The following is a 15,029-nucleotide window of genomic DNA, read 5'->3' on the forward strand; positions in this document are numbered from 1 at the left end:
TTTCATCAAATCATGAGGGAAATCCACTCTCTGTGGAAAATTTATCTCTGACCTCCTGCCCTTCGATGGAAGTTTTTCCTGCAGAACATTCCCCCATGGAGAAACTTCCGTAAAAAGTCAAATATTAACAACATATTGACACCCCAAGACAATTATGCCTTCAAAAGAAATTTACACTTTCTTAAGCTTTTGGGTGTCATATTTTTTTAGCTTATTTTTGCAGATTTTTTTTTACAAGGTTTTTTTTTTTAGTTTGGCACCATCTATTACCAGAAACTGCAAAACTACATGGGAGGGGGTCTATTCTATTAAAATTTGAATTCTCAAATTTTCTTAGTTTTTAAAGATATATATGGCTGTGTTAGTTTTCACCAACACAAACAATTGTGGTTTTAGTTACCATTTGTAAATCTATAATTATGGTCCTATATCAGCCTGCTGTTGGTAGTTCTAGCTAGCAAGGGCATTCTGTAGATTCCTTCATTTAAACAACGGAAATTGTTTCTTTGATGATAATGGTCAATTCTTTACATAAATCTTCTCTTATTTTGTGTCTCGTTTTCCCCGTCTTACACTGCAAACCGTTTTGTAATTATTTTCTCATGGTCATTACAGCTTCTTTACATTATTATTAACACCCAAGTTTTTTCTAAAAAACCCCGTTGCGAGGTCTTTTTTTCGTCAAAACACAACTAGTGACAGAACTAAAAGAAAATGATTTAAATATTACCAATAATGCACCGTTGGAAATATAAAACTATATTTAATTTTCAAGGGTAGTGCTTATTCTTTTTAATGCGGACAAAATGTCCTTTTTCATTGTTATTTAATTTAATGATTTTATCTTTTGTTATTAACCAGGGGCATGAAATTATCCTATGAAAGAGAAAACAAAAGTTTTTGTTCCTGCAGTTTATTCCAGTAATCAATTTGACTTAGTACATATTTCGCTGAATCTGTTCAACAAAATCATTCGAATTTCAAGCTTTCAAAGGTTCTAAAGCTAGTTAGGATATTTTTGTGTTTGGTTTTGCTGCGATAGGATAGCAAATTATATCTATTTTATTAGGAAGCTTGGTAAGTACCCAAAAAACTAGCAAAAACTGTTTTTAAAAAAAGCAAATCTTCTATCATTAATAATAATCAATAGCTCAGTGATTTAATAGCTATTTTTAGTATTACTACTAAATAAACCTTAGTAACTAATACACTTCTTTTAGTATTAATAACTCTAAGGGTTTAAAATATATATATATAATATATATATAATAACTCTAAGGGTTTAATATATATATATATATATATATATATATATATATATATATATATATATATATATATATATATATATATATATATATAAAAGAGGAAAATAGTTGCTATTTCAGTTCCACAGTGAAAAAGACCTCCATATGCATTTATGCAGTTTTATTTTTTCTTCATTTTATAACTTAGTGACAAATAAAAGACAAATGTTAGAAAATGGTGGTTTTCAGATATGAAGAGACCTAAGAGGAGTCTAGGGGGTAATATTTTGTTGTTCTCGGTACTTTAAGTTTACAAAAGTAGTAAAGCTGCTCTGGATGCATTTGGTATTTGGTTTTGTTTTGGACAGACAGTAAATTACATCTATTTTACTTGAGACCTCGCAAATATCTAATTAAGTAGCCAGCACATAATTAGGTAGTATCATTATCAAAGACAGTGGGCAAATGAAGATGTTAGAAGCAGAATAGCCAAAACTCAGGGTATTTTTTTTACCGTCGGAAAAAGCTTGGAAGAATAGCAAGATAACTCGGCGAACCAAGATTACAATATCGAGCTACTGTGATAACAGTGGCCAGGTATGGCTCTGAAGCATGGGTTCTCCGAAACACAAGGAAGGATTTGATAGATGTTTCACAGAGAAATTGCCTACGGATTGTTCTGGGTACCTATCTGACAGACAATAGCTCCAAGAGTAAGCTACACGAAAATGTGTCCAGTCCCGCTTTCTAGGACTATAATAAGAGATAGATGAGTAAGACACGTTCACCGGATGAAAGATGACATATTACAAAATATCATTCCTAACTAACAACAGGTCGTCCCCGAATAGGGTGGGAAAATGTACTAAAGAAAGATTTAAGAGAAATGGGAGCTTCTTGGGAGCGTGTATAGAGGGAGGCTTTGAACATATTGGGATGGATTAGAAGTATACTTAGCTGTGTTAGACTCAGGCGGCTTGGTGCTGCATGCGTTGCTAGTAGGGACTGGCTCCTTCCGAACTCTCTAGTACAGTTTTTTTTTACTACTTTTACCGGCTAGATAATTTAGAAGAGGTAGTAGCTCTTTTAAGGATCTGTTTTCTCTCCCATTGATATTCTTTCTGTGAGCTTCTTAGTTCTATGAGAAGGCGTGGAGAAATTTTCAGGGAGGTAAATTTTAAGAGATACTTGCTAATTAACACTGGTAGCTGGGCACCCTAAATATATCATAACAGTTTATGTCCCCCCCCCCCCCCTCCGACAAAGTATCTAGGCTAGTTTCTAAATGACACACCGCTTTTGGAAAACTATATAATGGTTTCATTGGTTTGAACTTTCTGAAAGTGCTTATTCAAATGTACAGAATACTCCAGGTTACTGCAGCTCCACGCACGTTTGCAGTGCTATTAGAACAGTGCTATTAGAACAGTGCTATTCAGTGCTATCAGTGCTATTAGAATAGCAAATATTATTTTTATAGGATGGGCCTTCAGATATCTAGGGGAGATAAGAAATACTGTTCTGTCACGAGACAGTTTCACAGTCACTTTTCAGGATCTCGTTAGTTGAAATACTAAGACTTTTTGGATGAGTAGGCACTGCCCTCTTGTTGCTCTCATCCTCAGAGACCTCTCCCTATAAATGCGTGTTATTTATGATTTTCTTAAAATATTACAAGTTGTGCCGTCAAGATTTTCAAAAAAGAGAAATTTTACTTTTCTAACGCTAGTGCGTTGTTTCTGACTACTCTTCATCTTTTTAAAAACATGGGCTCCAAAGATACTGCACCTCCCAAATGTCTGCACACTTGCCTTCAAAGAATTTTCAAATTACAATATTCAGTAGTTTATATTCCTCATATACATTCTATATATCATATTATATTCTTTATAGTTGATCCTTTATATTGTTCATATTTTTTTTTTTTTATATATATATTTTTTTTAGGTATTGTGAATCTACTGACCATGATCAAAACTATGATTCTTGGACTTGCATTGGGTAAGTATCGTTTTTTTTTATTACATTAGATAAATTTTTGCATTTTATTCTGATTAAGAAACTGAAATCAAACGGATAATTTCAGTTGTTTTTAAAATTAATTATTAAAGCTATTAAATTAGTACAAACAATGTTTAAAGTTATAAAAGTTGTCAAATTAGTTATTAAAGTTATTTCTAAATGAAATAAATTCATTCGCCTCATTAAGTTTCAATTCTCATAGAGCTCATGTGATTGCTCAACAAGGAATTCATGGTTTCATCAAATGAAAAGTCATATCTTAGGTTAAACAATTAGTAACAAATGTCCCTCTTTATATTATGGTATAACAAGTCCTCGTTCAAATGACTGGCTGGAACAGTATACAGTACATTGAATGGATCTAAGATTTACTTGAGGATGTGTTGATTCAGTAAAGCTCAAGATCGTGTACCCACAGTGAAACAGCGGGGAGGGGATTGCTTGTAAAATCCTCGTTATTTTGAAAATTTGGGTTTCTTTTACAGGCGCAGAAGCTCATAGGATGAACCAATGAAGATGATCTAATCAGCAGAGGTTAGCCCATCTGGTCAATAAATTTTTTTGCAATAATATACTTAGATTTTGAAAATACCAAAGTCTGGTGTTGGTAACAAAACCTAGGATTGGCAACAAATTGGGGTTGGGTCACAAACTAGGAGACTTTTGCTGCAAGATGAAACAGTAAGGCAATAGTTTCATTTGTCTTGAGGCCTAATTACAGTAATGGGGTTCTCTCAAAGAACCAACCATCATTAATTATGATTAGTTATTTGCTGTTACATTCATCCTGGCATTGCTCATTATTTCAAACTTTACCCCCTATTAATATACATTACTTTACCCCCTATGTACCCCTATTAAGAAAATGGTGTTAAAATTATTGTTGTTTCCAACTTTGTAATGTAAAGAAGTGACCAATATTTCTATTACTTGGCATTTGGAAAGTAAATAATAATAAATAACTGACTATATTTAGTCAAATAACTGCCATCTGAAACGGACTCTTGGCTAGTATTGAACCCACTCATAATAAAATTTATTTAATTGGCTAATTCTAACTAACTGAGATAGTAAATTGTCACCGTATGGTCAAGGTTTCTTATTTGCAAGCCTTAGTTTCTTCTTAATTTGTGTGTGTAGCCCAAGAACAAATATGTATGGAATCAAAATTAATCACAAAAGCTTCCAATAAATACAGATTTGTAGCTTAAGAATCTAGCTGAATTTTCTTATGAATTGGTCTGGTATTAGATAAATCTAAGCGTTAAAACTAAGCATCAAGGCTATTAAAACTGACTTTTAGTCGGTTATAGGGTTTCAGGACTGACTTTTTAGTCAGTATAGTCAGTTTCATCAATATCAATTCACTGTGCTATTTCTTCCTTCTCTCCCCAAATTTGGGTGTAATATTTATTTGTGTGGAATTGGTTTTATAGTTATAGGGTTATCAAAACTTCAGTTTAGACTTTGAATTTTCCTTTGACAAGTGAATTTCACGCCCACCCAATGGAAAAATGCCTTCCTACGGCAAACATTTTGCAGTTTTTTTTCCAGATTGTAGTTGAAAAATGTTTTTCTCTGGCTTTAAAATAAATAAATTTACCTGTTTAATCATTGCGCAAATTTACTAAGAATAAAATTCTTTATGCATTAAAATTAATAATTTTATAAGATAAACATGAGATTTTACTTCTGTCATACACACTAGACAAATTTCACTTTACAGCGTCACTTAATCCTTTCCGTATGACGAAATTTAACATTTTCTACCTAAGTTAGCTTTATAATCTAGGACCAATTTTAAACTTTCTTAACTTACCATGACAGTATTTCGCTTTTAGTCAGATATACCGGCTAAAATTCATGCGACAACTTTGCTCGACTTGGTCATTTTGTCATTTGACCACTTGTTGTCATGAACAATTGGTCATTTTATTCGACAAATTTGATCATTTCTTTTATCATAGTTCTGCTTTCTGAACTTAACATGACAGTAATCTCATCTGATTTTTTATTTTAGTTGCCTGCATTGCTGCTGCTGAAAATTCCACTGCAACCGATGATGTTAAGTCAGCAAACAAAATAATAGTAAGTCAAAGTTGTTATTAGTATCAGCGGTAGTCATATTGATTAGTCAAACAGTTCGTGGTAACGAATTGTAGTAAGAAGCGACCCAGCTCAATAGTAAACGGAACTCTAAAAAAACGGATTTTTGATACTAATAGATACATAAAAAAAATCAGATTTTTATGATGATTTTAAATATATAAGTTTCATTAAATTTAGTCTTACTCTTCAAAAGTTAAGAGCCTGGGAAAATTTGCCTTGTTTTGGAAAACAGGGGAAAAACCCCCTAAAAATTATAGGATCTTAATGAAAATCACACCATCGCATTCAGCGTATAGAGAACCCTCCTGTAGAAGTTTCAAGCTCCTAGCTACCTAAAAAATGGAACTTAATATTTTTTTTTGCCAGAAGACCGATCACGGGTGCATGTTTATTTGTTTGTTTGTTTGGGTTTTTTCCCCAGGGGTGATCGTATCGACCAAGTGGTCCTAGAATGTCGTGTGAGGGCTCATTCTAACGGAAATTGAAAGTTCTAGCGTTCTTTTTAAGTGACCCAAAAATTGGGGCTACGTAGGAGGATCTTCCCTTGGAGGAATTCATCATGGGAGAGGAGAAACTCCATGAACGGGGTGCAGGATTTTCTAGCATCATTAAAAAACAAAAGACAATGACAAAATAAATATGAAAAAGTTTTTTCCACTGAAAGAAAGGACCAGCATTAAAACTTAAAACGAACATAGATTATTACGTATATGGGGGGCTCATCTCTTCCTAAATACCTCGCTCTTTACACTAACGTATTTTTAGTAATTTCAACTATTTGTTCTACAGCCTTTGTGATTCAGGGATCAATCTTAAACAATTGGAACAAAATTAAAGATTTAGTGTAAAGAGCGAGATTTCTTCCTTCTCTCCCCAAATTTGGGTGTAATATTTATTTGTGTGGAATTGGTTTTATAGTTATAGGGTTATCAAAACTTCAGTTTAGACTTTGAATTTTCCTTTGACAAGTGAATTTCACGCCCACCCAATGGAAAAATGCCTTCCTACGGCAAACATTCAGCAGTTTTTTGCAGTTTTTTTCCAGATTGTAGTTGAAAAATGTTTTTCTCTGGCTTTAAAATAAATAAATAAACCTATTTAATCATTGCACAAATTTACTAAGAATAAAATTTTTTAGGCATGAAAATTAATAATTTTATAAGAACCCGTAAGATTTTACTTCTGTCATACACACTAGACAAATTTCACTTTACAGCGTCACTTAATCCTTTCCGTATGACGAAATTTAACCTTTTCTACCTAAGTTAGCTTTATAATCTAGGACCAATTTTAAACTTTCTTAACTTACCATGACAGTATTTCGCTTTTAGTCAGATATTGGTTTTTGGTGCCATCGAAATTAGCGATCAGTATACCCATTTTTGAATACTTTTAAATTTTTTTTGGTACCGATATGACAGGCGTATAAAAATTAGACGATGTTGCATACATTTGTCTGTGATTGCTGCCAAGACTAGATCTAAAGAGGCCCTATCTGTGTATCAAAAACCACTATAGCTTTTCCGATATTTCTGTATTTGTTAGGATACATTTTTATTTTGATGCTTTCATTTCCACAAAAGCTTTGTAGGTAATATTGTTTACTTGTTTTGAAATATGTATATTAGCTTGTCTTTGCCTTGCTCTTATTATTTTTTTTATTACTTCGCTTATGCTCTATGTAGCATAACGTTTTCAGTAAATTCATTTGCCAATTCAATAGAGGCCAGATTTTGCAAAATATCGCCGCCAGATTTCACCGTTAATCTGGAGTCACGCTTTATATTTAGAACAGAATCTTTGTACGGAAGAACAGAATAAAAGACACCAATAAGCATAAATCTAGCCTTTAGCCCTTTTCTGCCTCAACGGATTGCTTATAGCATGTTTACGTTAGAATTTTGTACAGGTACCATTTCACTTGGAGCAGTTAGAAGGCTAGTTTGGAAGAAAGAAATCATACTTAAGAAAAAGGGTTAGAAAACACCATTGGATTCACAGTCCTTACCGGCGGTGCTGATCATAGTTTCATGGCCCTTCAGCCAGGAAGTATAATGAGGGACTGGATCTCCCCATTGTTCTTGATCAAGCTAGCTTGATCATACATTAGTATTAAGGATTACTGTTACCAGTTTATCTTTGATCATACCAAAGATAAAGGTGAGGGGCATGGCATTGGACTTCACAGTCCTTACCGGTGGTGCCGGTGGCTCTGTTTCATGACCCTTCAGCCATGAAGTGTAATAGTGGGCTGGATCATCCCAATTCACTTGATCATGATGGCCTAAACGGCAAAAATCATTAGACCAAATTAGCTCTGTTTGGCTCATTTTACAGATTGTGTTTCTCAAGTTGAACTGACGCATACCTAATTGTGATTTTCGTAAAATCATTATTTAAATTTGATTTTACTGACGAATTGGCAGAAACAAACCCAGCTAGGGCTGGCTATTGTGATTTTTTGTAAATTGTGATTTTTTGAATTGTGATTTTCGTAAAATCATTATTCAAATTTGATTTTACTGACGAATTGGCAGAAACAAACCCAGCTAGGGCTGGCTATTGTGATTTTTTGTAAATTGTGATTTTTTGAATTGTGATTTTGTAAAATCATTATTCAAATTTGATTTTACTGACGAATTGGCAGAAACAAACCCAGCTAGGGCTGGCTATAGCATTTTTAGCATTAAATTAGTTAATTATTAATTAATAATTGAACTAATTTTAAGCATGTATAGTCACCAGTTTTGGAATCTATAGTTTCATACCCAAGAAGGGTGTATTGAGTTACCATTTGATTTTAGTCATCATATTCGTTTGGGCTTCCACTAGATTGAAACCACTTTAAAGCAAGACCCTGAAAAATATTTTAATTTACAGGACAAACGTGGATTTGGAGGCAACTCTATTGGCTATGGAGCTTCTGCACCAGGTACTAAGTTACTTTTTTTCGCTTTGGAAATCACTTTCATGGTTCAACGTGCCAACGTTGCATTAAAAGTCTCATAATTTTAAAACAAGCTTTTCATTTTATTTTAAAACATCTATAATATTTTAGAACATGTAATAATTTTGTCGTATTTTTATTTACAATAATTTTGAACATAATTTAAAATGAAACATCTTATAAAATCATAGTTTTTAGGTATGAATAGACCTAAGATGACCCAGAGGTAGAAACTGTTTTTATACTTATGTCTTCGGTACTTTAGGCCCTTAATGCCTAGATCGATATTAATTTAGTAGCTTGCAATTAATTGAATATTATAGTAGCCTACAGAAGTGGCGAGTATTGTAAACGATCATTACGGTGGGGGGGGGGGTGTTAATGCATATTTCCTTTATACAGTTTTACTTGTATTTAAACTCGTAAAAGAAAAACGATAAAAAGGAAGGGAGACCAAATTCTAGGAGTACCACTGCACCAATGTACTGACGAATTGTTGTAATTCCAGCTTCTAGATACTTCATGACAAACAAGTACTAGTGGGATATCCAGAGTTTGTGCCACAGTAGTCTAAATCTAGACCCAACGATCCTGTCCAAAAGATCCAGATATTTTGGAACAAAATTTTTCCCAAAGTTAAAAAAAAATTACACTAATGAAGATTATCATAGGTAATCAAATTAGAAAACGTCAAAAAATCTTGTACTGTTGCACCAAGTCTTTCCAAACGACTTCCCACTATTTAACACTCCTCTAACTGTTACATGTATTTCTTTTAATAGACAGATTTTTCATGATTTATTTGTGGTTTCTTTACTGTCCCACATATGGGCATGCTGGAGATGGACCCTTCCTCCTCTCCCTCCTAGAGATCTCTTTTAGAAAACCATGTCATAAATACTACAGGAAACTTGATGTTTCGATAAATTTTCTATAATTATTTTGATTTTAAGCTAAATTAAATAAAAAAACAAGTTTTTTTAACTGAGAGTAAGGAGCGACATTAAAACTTAAAACGAACAGAAATTACTTCGTATACGAAAGAGGCTGCTTCCTCATCAACGCCCCGCTCTTTGCGCTAAGGTTTGACTTTTTCTCTCAATTCTTCTTTTTAAAACGGTAAAAAACTTTAGCGTAAAGAGCGGGGCGTTGATGAGCAAGCAGCCTCTTTCATATGCGAAGTAATTTCTGTTCGTTTTAAGTTTTAATGTCGCTCCTTACTTTCAGTTAAAAAAACCTGTTTTTTTTATTTAATTTCTGAACGTTTTTGAATCAATGCATGTTTTGATTTTGGCTCTCCGCAGAGGAATTATTAAAACGAAATTTGTATTTTATTTTTTTTGGGCTAAATGGCTTTCTCATAATTTTGATCGAATGATTTTGAGAAAAAAAGAGTGGGGGAGGAAGCCTAGTTGCCCTCCGATTTTTTGGCTAATTAAAAAGGCAACTAGAACTTTTAATTTTTTACGAATCTTTTTATTAGTAAAAGATTTACGTAACTTATAAATTAGCTTACGTAAAGAACTTTTGTATTCTTATATTTGTATTACATATATGAAAGTGTTCGCCCCCTCGTCAGTACCTCGCTCTTTACACTAAAGCTTAAATTTTGTCCCAATTCATTAAGAATGACTTCTGAATAAAAAAAGCCGTAGAATAAATAGTTGAAATTACTAAAAATACTTTAGCGTAAAGAGCGAGGTATTAGGAGGAGGTGAGCCCCTCATATGGGTAATAATTTCTGTTTATTTTAAGTTCTAATGTTGTTCCTTACTTCCAGCTGAAAGAACTTTTTCATATTTATTTTTTCATTGTTTTTTTTTAAATAATGCTAGTAAATCCTGCGCTCCCTTCATGGAAATTTTCTTCCCCCATGACAAATTATCGATGGAAAGTTCCCCCAGTATATCCCCCTCTTCTCAACCCCTCCCCCCAACCAAAAAAAAATCCTCCTGAAAACGCCTGTACACTTCCCAAGAACCATTACTATATGCAAGCACTGGTCAAAGTTTGTAACTTGTTGCCCCTCCCACGGGGAATGTGGGGGAGTAAGTCGTCCCCAAAGACATAGTTATAAGGTTTTTGACTACGCTGAATAAAATGGCTATCTCCGAATTTCGATCCGTTGACTTTGGTAAAATAATTAGCGTGGGAGGGGGCCTAGGTGCCCCCTACTACGCTAATACGAACTGTTTGATAAATGTGGAAAAGCTGTTAATTTTTCACTTTAAAATGCATATTTGTGTAACTGCTAAGATTTCGTCAATTTGTCTTTTTTGCTTGACAGATTTGTTTTAAATTATAAACTCACTTTTTAAAAATATTAGATCTTAGCTTCTCTCACAGACCTAGTTTCTGGGTAGGCCTACAAGAATGTACTTTTTGAGAGCATTTCAAATACCCTTCCATTGGTTGGAAAATTGGTGTGACTTTCCATTGCGCTTGATTGAAAATTGTAAGTCAAAATGACAAAATCATTAGAGTAAAAAAAAAAAATGTAAAATGGAAGATTCAGCAAGTAGACAGAGGCAGTAATCATGAAAGAGGAGCAAAAAAATTCATTTCAACTTTATAGATCCTTTTAGTCCTTTAGCTCTGACAATTGTCGTGAATTGTCTGACAACTGTGCATTTGTGAAACATAGTGATGCAATTATCATCTTTATGGAAATTCTAAGCTTTTTGATCAAATTCATTTTTTTCTTTTAGCTGTTCACATTGGGGGTTATGGTGGTGCCTCAGGTATTGCTCAACAAGCAGCAAACCAGGCGAAAGCGGCTCAACAAGCACAGCTGAGTGCAGCTGCTCAGGCTGCTCAACAAGCAACAGCTTCTTTAGCCGCTCAGGCCGTTCAAGCAGCTCAGCAAGCAGCTGCTGTAGTTGCTGCTAAGCAGAATCAGGCAGCCCAAATTACTCAGGCTGCACAAGCTGCCCAGGCTGCTGCTCAAACTGAAGCTTCACTTGCTGCTCAAGTATCAGTTGCTGTGCAGGTAAGCTAAGAAGAAGTGATGTTGTTTTGAACAGCCGTCGACAAAGTTATGTTATAGCCTGACTTTTATTTTGTTTTATTTTGTTCAAAAAGAACTTTCTTTTCAGTATTTGGTAAATAATCGTGTCTTGCGAAATACTTGGTATAGTATGTTATTAAACTCACATCGCAAGCCAAAGACAAAGAGGGGGAAATATTTACTTACCCCTCATTACCACAGTCTATAAATTCCACCAAAATTGTATAATTTTCGTCTCTAATATTTATAAAAAGGATTAATCGCTGTTGATTTTAACTATTCTCCAAAAAATTTAGTATCTACTTCAGACTAAATCATCAGAGATAGTTCCATTAATCGAAATGTTTATCATTTTGGTAAGACCATTTTAGATACAAGACCAGAAGACCATTTAAGACATTTCGGTTCAGCTGCGGTAAGACCAATTGTATCTGCAGTCCAAAGTGATCTTACCTGTGAACAGAATTTGGTTGCGTCCGAACAGTGATTATTTAAACTAATAATTGAGTATTTTGTTCATATCCTTGAATAGAATACTGCTAAAGCATTTCTTCCCCTGTTTCTGGCTAAAGAGTATGTGCCGGGTAGTTTTTTAGGTTGCTTTACTATCTCTTTGGGTTGTTAAAGGATTTATACTTAGTGTTTTGACTGTCTGTTTAGCTTTTGGATTTTATCATAATCTCCCTTAGCCTCTGGCTCGTGAGCTATAATTATTTTCTGAAAGTGGGATAAATTGCCAAGTCTAGTGACATTTCACCTTTTGAGATCAGACCATGCACAAGGGAAATATGGGATTTTGGGGTTTGCTAAAATATTTACTCGGATATTCACTTTCTCCAGATCCATTACCTGATTCACTAGGCTCTTGCTAATCGGTGTTAGCTCGTGAAACTAGAAGTATTTTAATCAGTTGAAATATCTTTTTATGCAATGAGAGAGAGGGAAATATAGTCTTATAGGCAGTTGTGAATCATTTCACCGGCAGTCTTAAATATTCTGGAGCATGGGAGAGGGGAGAACAATCCTTTCAGTTTCAGAAATAGAATTTCCGAAAGACCTTCTAATTTTAGAAGAAATTACGTATTGTTTCTTCCGCTTCATTTCTATAGTCCTTGGTATTTACTATCCCAGGCATACTTTTCATTTTTACCATCGATCGATAAGTCGGCGGTGCTAAAGTTCAACGATTGTTAGAAAATAAATGGGTTTGTGGAGTTCTTAGTCATGGTTTTTGCGAATATTTGAGCTTTTCGTGCTTAAATTGTGCATGAATTGTGAATAAAGCTTTCGTGCGAAAGCTTCATTCTATGGTGTTTAGAGAAGAATTAAACAAATTTGTTGAAAAAGCATAGCAGAGTCATCAGAAGGGAGCATGATATTCTTATGTATTTAATTCTTGTATTTCTAGGCTGCTGAATCTTCAAAAGTCCAGGCTATTCAGATAGCCCAAGCTCTTGCCTCAGCTGCTGCAGCAGCACGGGCTCATGCTAGCCAAGCAGCAGCAACGCTTCAGGCAGTCTTGAATGTCCAAGGCATCCAAAATCAGATGGCTCAACAAGCAGCAGCAAATGCCCAAGCTTTAGCAAACAAGCAACAAGCAGCCCTTGCTGATTTGGCTGGAGCCCAACAAGCTGCCAATAAAGCAGCATCAGCTGCCTCAGCAGCTCAGTCAAACGCTATTGGTAAGTTGTTTTGACAGAAGTAGTTCAGATAGAATTTTGTGTGTGCTAGAATTGAAGTTTGAAATAATGGCCATGGTTGGATTTCAACTCTATTATTTTGGTAATAAGTTGGTCTTGTTAGATTTTGCAAGTCCTACGAGCGTGGCCTTCCAGAAGTCAATGAGGCAGGTTGCCTTCTGTTTTAACTCGGTCCTACTTCCTCATGTACTTCCTAATGTCTGGATTTGGCAACAAGCCCTAAATTACACATACAAGTGGATCAGTAATAATTTTCAGTATCCAATTTTGTTAATATGCATCATGTAACTTGCTTGAGTATATAACAAATATATTGTAGACTGCCAAAACATAATTTCCTCAGTAGTTCAATTTTAGAAATAAACTAAACGGGCCCTTCTAGAAGAAGAAGAAAACGTTAAAATTAAATAGAATTTCACTAAAATGGCCTACCCTATGGTATCAGACTGGACTAATCCTCTGCTTGGGAATGAGTGGCCTTGGATCCAAACCCCCCTAGCACAGGTCTAGGTGACGGGCTAGCATCCTTTCCCTATAAAACATCAGCATCTAAAAAATCATTTCAATACTTTATGCAAGATCAATGGCTTGAGAGAATTGTTACCCTTTATCCTTTTATAAAAGAAGTAAAATAATTCTCAGGAGAATTTTTCCGTGGAAGCACAAGGGCACTTTATCTTTCTACAAAAATAGTATCCCCTTTTTTGAACTTTGGAGTATTATCACCACTTGTCTTCTAGTAGATATACTATTCTGAATATAAAAACTTTGAATGAAATACTTTATGAGAATATAAATACTTCATACTGATATCTTTTTCATTTTGTGTAGAAAAAATAAAGTGGTTTTAAAACTTTTAATTTCCACAATCAGTCCATTTTTCTTTTTTTTAGGTGGATCCTATGGCTTTAGTTCTGGAGGCGCAGGATATGGCCATTGATGGTGACAAGAGTTTCAACGACTTTGTGTTATGGTTGATTTGAGTTTTTATATTTTTCTTAAATACAGTTTAATTGTTAATTTTTTGGCGTGGAAAAGAACGAATTATTATCGAAATGTTTATCGAAATGTACATTGTTAGATAATCAGTAAGCTGTTCGAACTGTGAAATCTCTGGCTAAAAAAAGAATTTCAGTTAGGAAGCAAAAAAAAAAACTTGATTTTACTCCTTTTATTTCTACCTTCTTCTTCTTTCTTTTTTCTTTCTTCTTCTTTCTTTTTTCTTTCTTCTTTTTGAATGCTAAAGACAGCTCGGTGAAAATCGTTGCCGCAATGCTCGCCTCATCCTTTTCGTTTTATTCACTGGCTGAAAATTATCCTCGCTTTTAATTTTTTTTGTATTTCGTTTTCTTTGTTTTTTTGTGGAATGTCATGAAGATCATGCGGAACCCCTTCTTGTGGGCTAAATTTGCCCACGCCGGAGATAAATAGTGGTCATTGCCTTTGCATCTTTCAAACTAAGGAATATTTAGGGTATTTTGATCTTCTTGTTATACTATGCAGATTCTAAGGCCCCCAAATCAAGAAAATCTTTCAACAGTGGAACTACCCTCCACCTTTCCTTTTCCCACACAAACTAAGAATTGGAGCACAAGCTCCAAATAAGGTATTTTGATAACATGGATGTATCTGGTGTTATTTAGTATAAATTGTATTTTTCCTCCCAACAGTTACACACCCAGTTTGCCACATGGCAACACTCCCTGGAAGTTTGAATTTAGCGCCACAAGCCCATTCCACTGTGTTGTTGATAAACAATTTTGAAATCTTGGCAACGCATCTCCGATTGACCCTAACAATAAATTGCCCATGAATTATATAAATCCCGTAGGAGCTAAAAGTGCCAAACAACTTTGGTGGATCGGGAAAAAAATCTTCAGCCCCATCTTTCTCCTTTCTTCTCTCACAAGTACATGAAGCGGTCCCTGAAGGTCCGCGGACCTAAGCGGTCCCTGAAAAACTTAACTAGATACCTTAAGCTGTTTCAGAGACATTGC

The 15,029-nt window shown here is 34.5% G+C and overlaps 1 protein-coding gene across 1 annotated transcript; it reads left to right on the top strand.

Annotated features, from left to right (window-relative positions):
* The first annotated feature begins 930 nt into the window (after nt 1-930).
* Nucleotides 931-14,052, top strand: LOC136039669 (uncharacterized abhydrolase domain-containing protein DDB_G0269086-like). Its single transcript, XM_065723567.1, has 7 exons — nt 931-1,077; nt 3,195-3,248; nt 5,290-5,357; nt 8,259-8,310; nt 11,034-11,314; nt 12,741-13,014; nt 13,926-14,052. Exons 2-7 carry the CDS (start codon nt 3,215-3,217, stop codon nt 13,970-13,972), a joined length of 756 nt encoding a protein of 251 aa, XP_065579639.1. The 5' UTR covers nt 931-1,077; nt 3,195-3,214; the 3' UTR covers nt 13,973-14,052.
* Nucleotides 14,053-15,029: the final 977 nt, after the last annotated feature.

This window comes from Artemia franciscana, chromosome 19, assembly GCF_032884065.1.
Source record: "Artemia franciscana chromosome 19, ASM3288406v1, whole genome shotgun sequence".
Classification (NCBI taxonomy): domain Eukaryota; kingdom Metazoa; phylum Arthropoda; class Branchiopoda; order Anostraca; family Artemiidae; genus Artemia; species Artemia franciscana.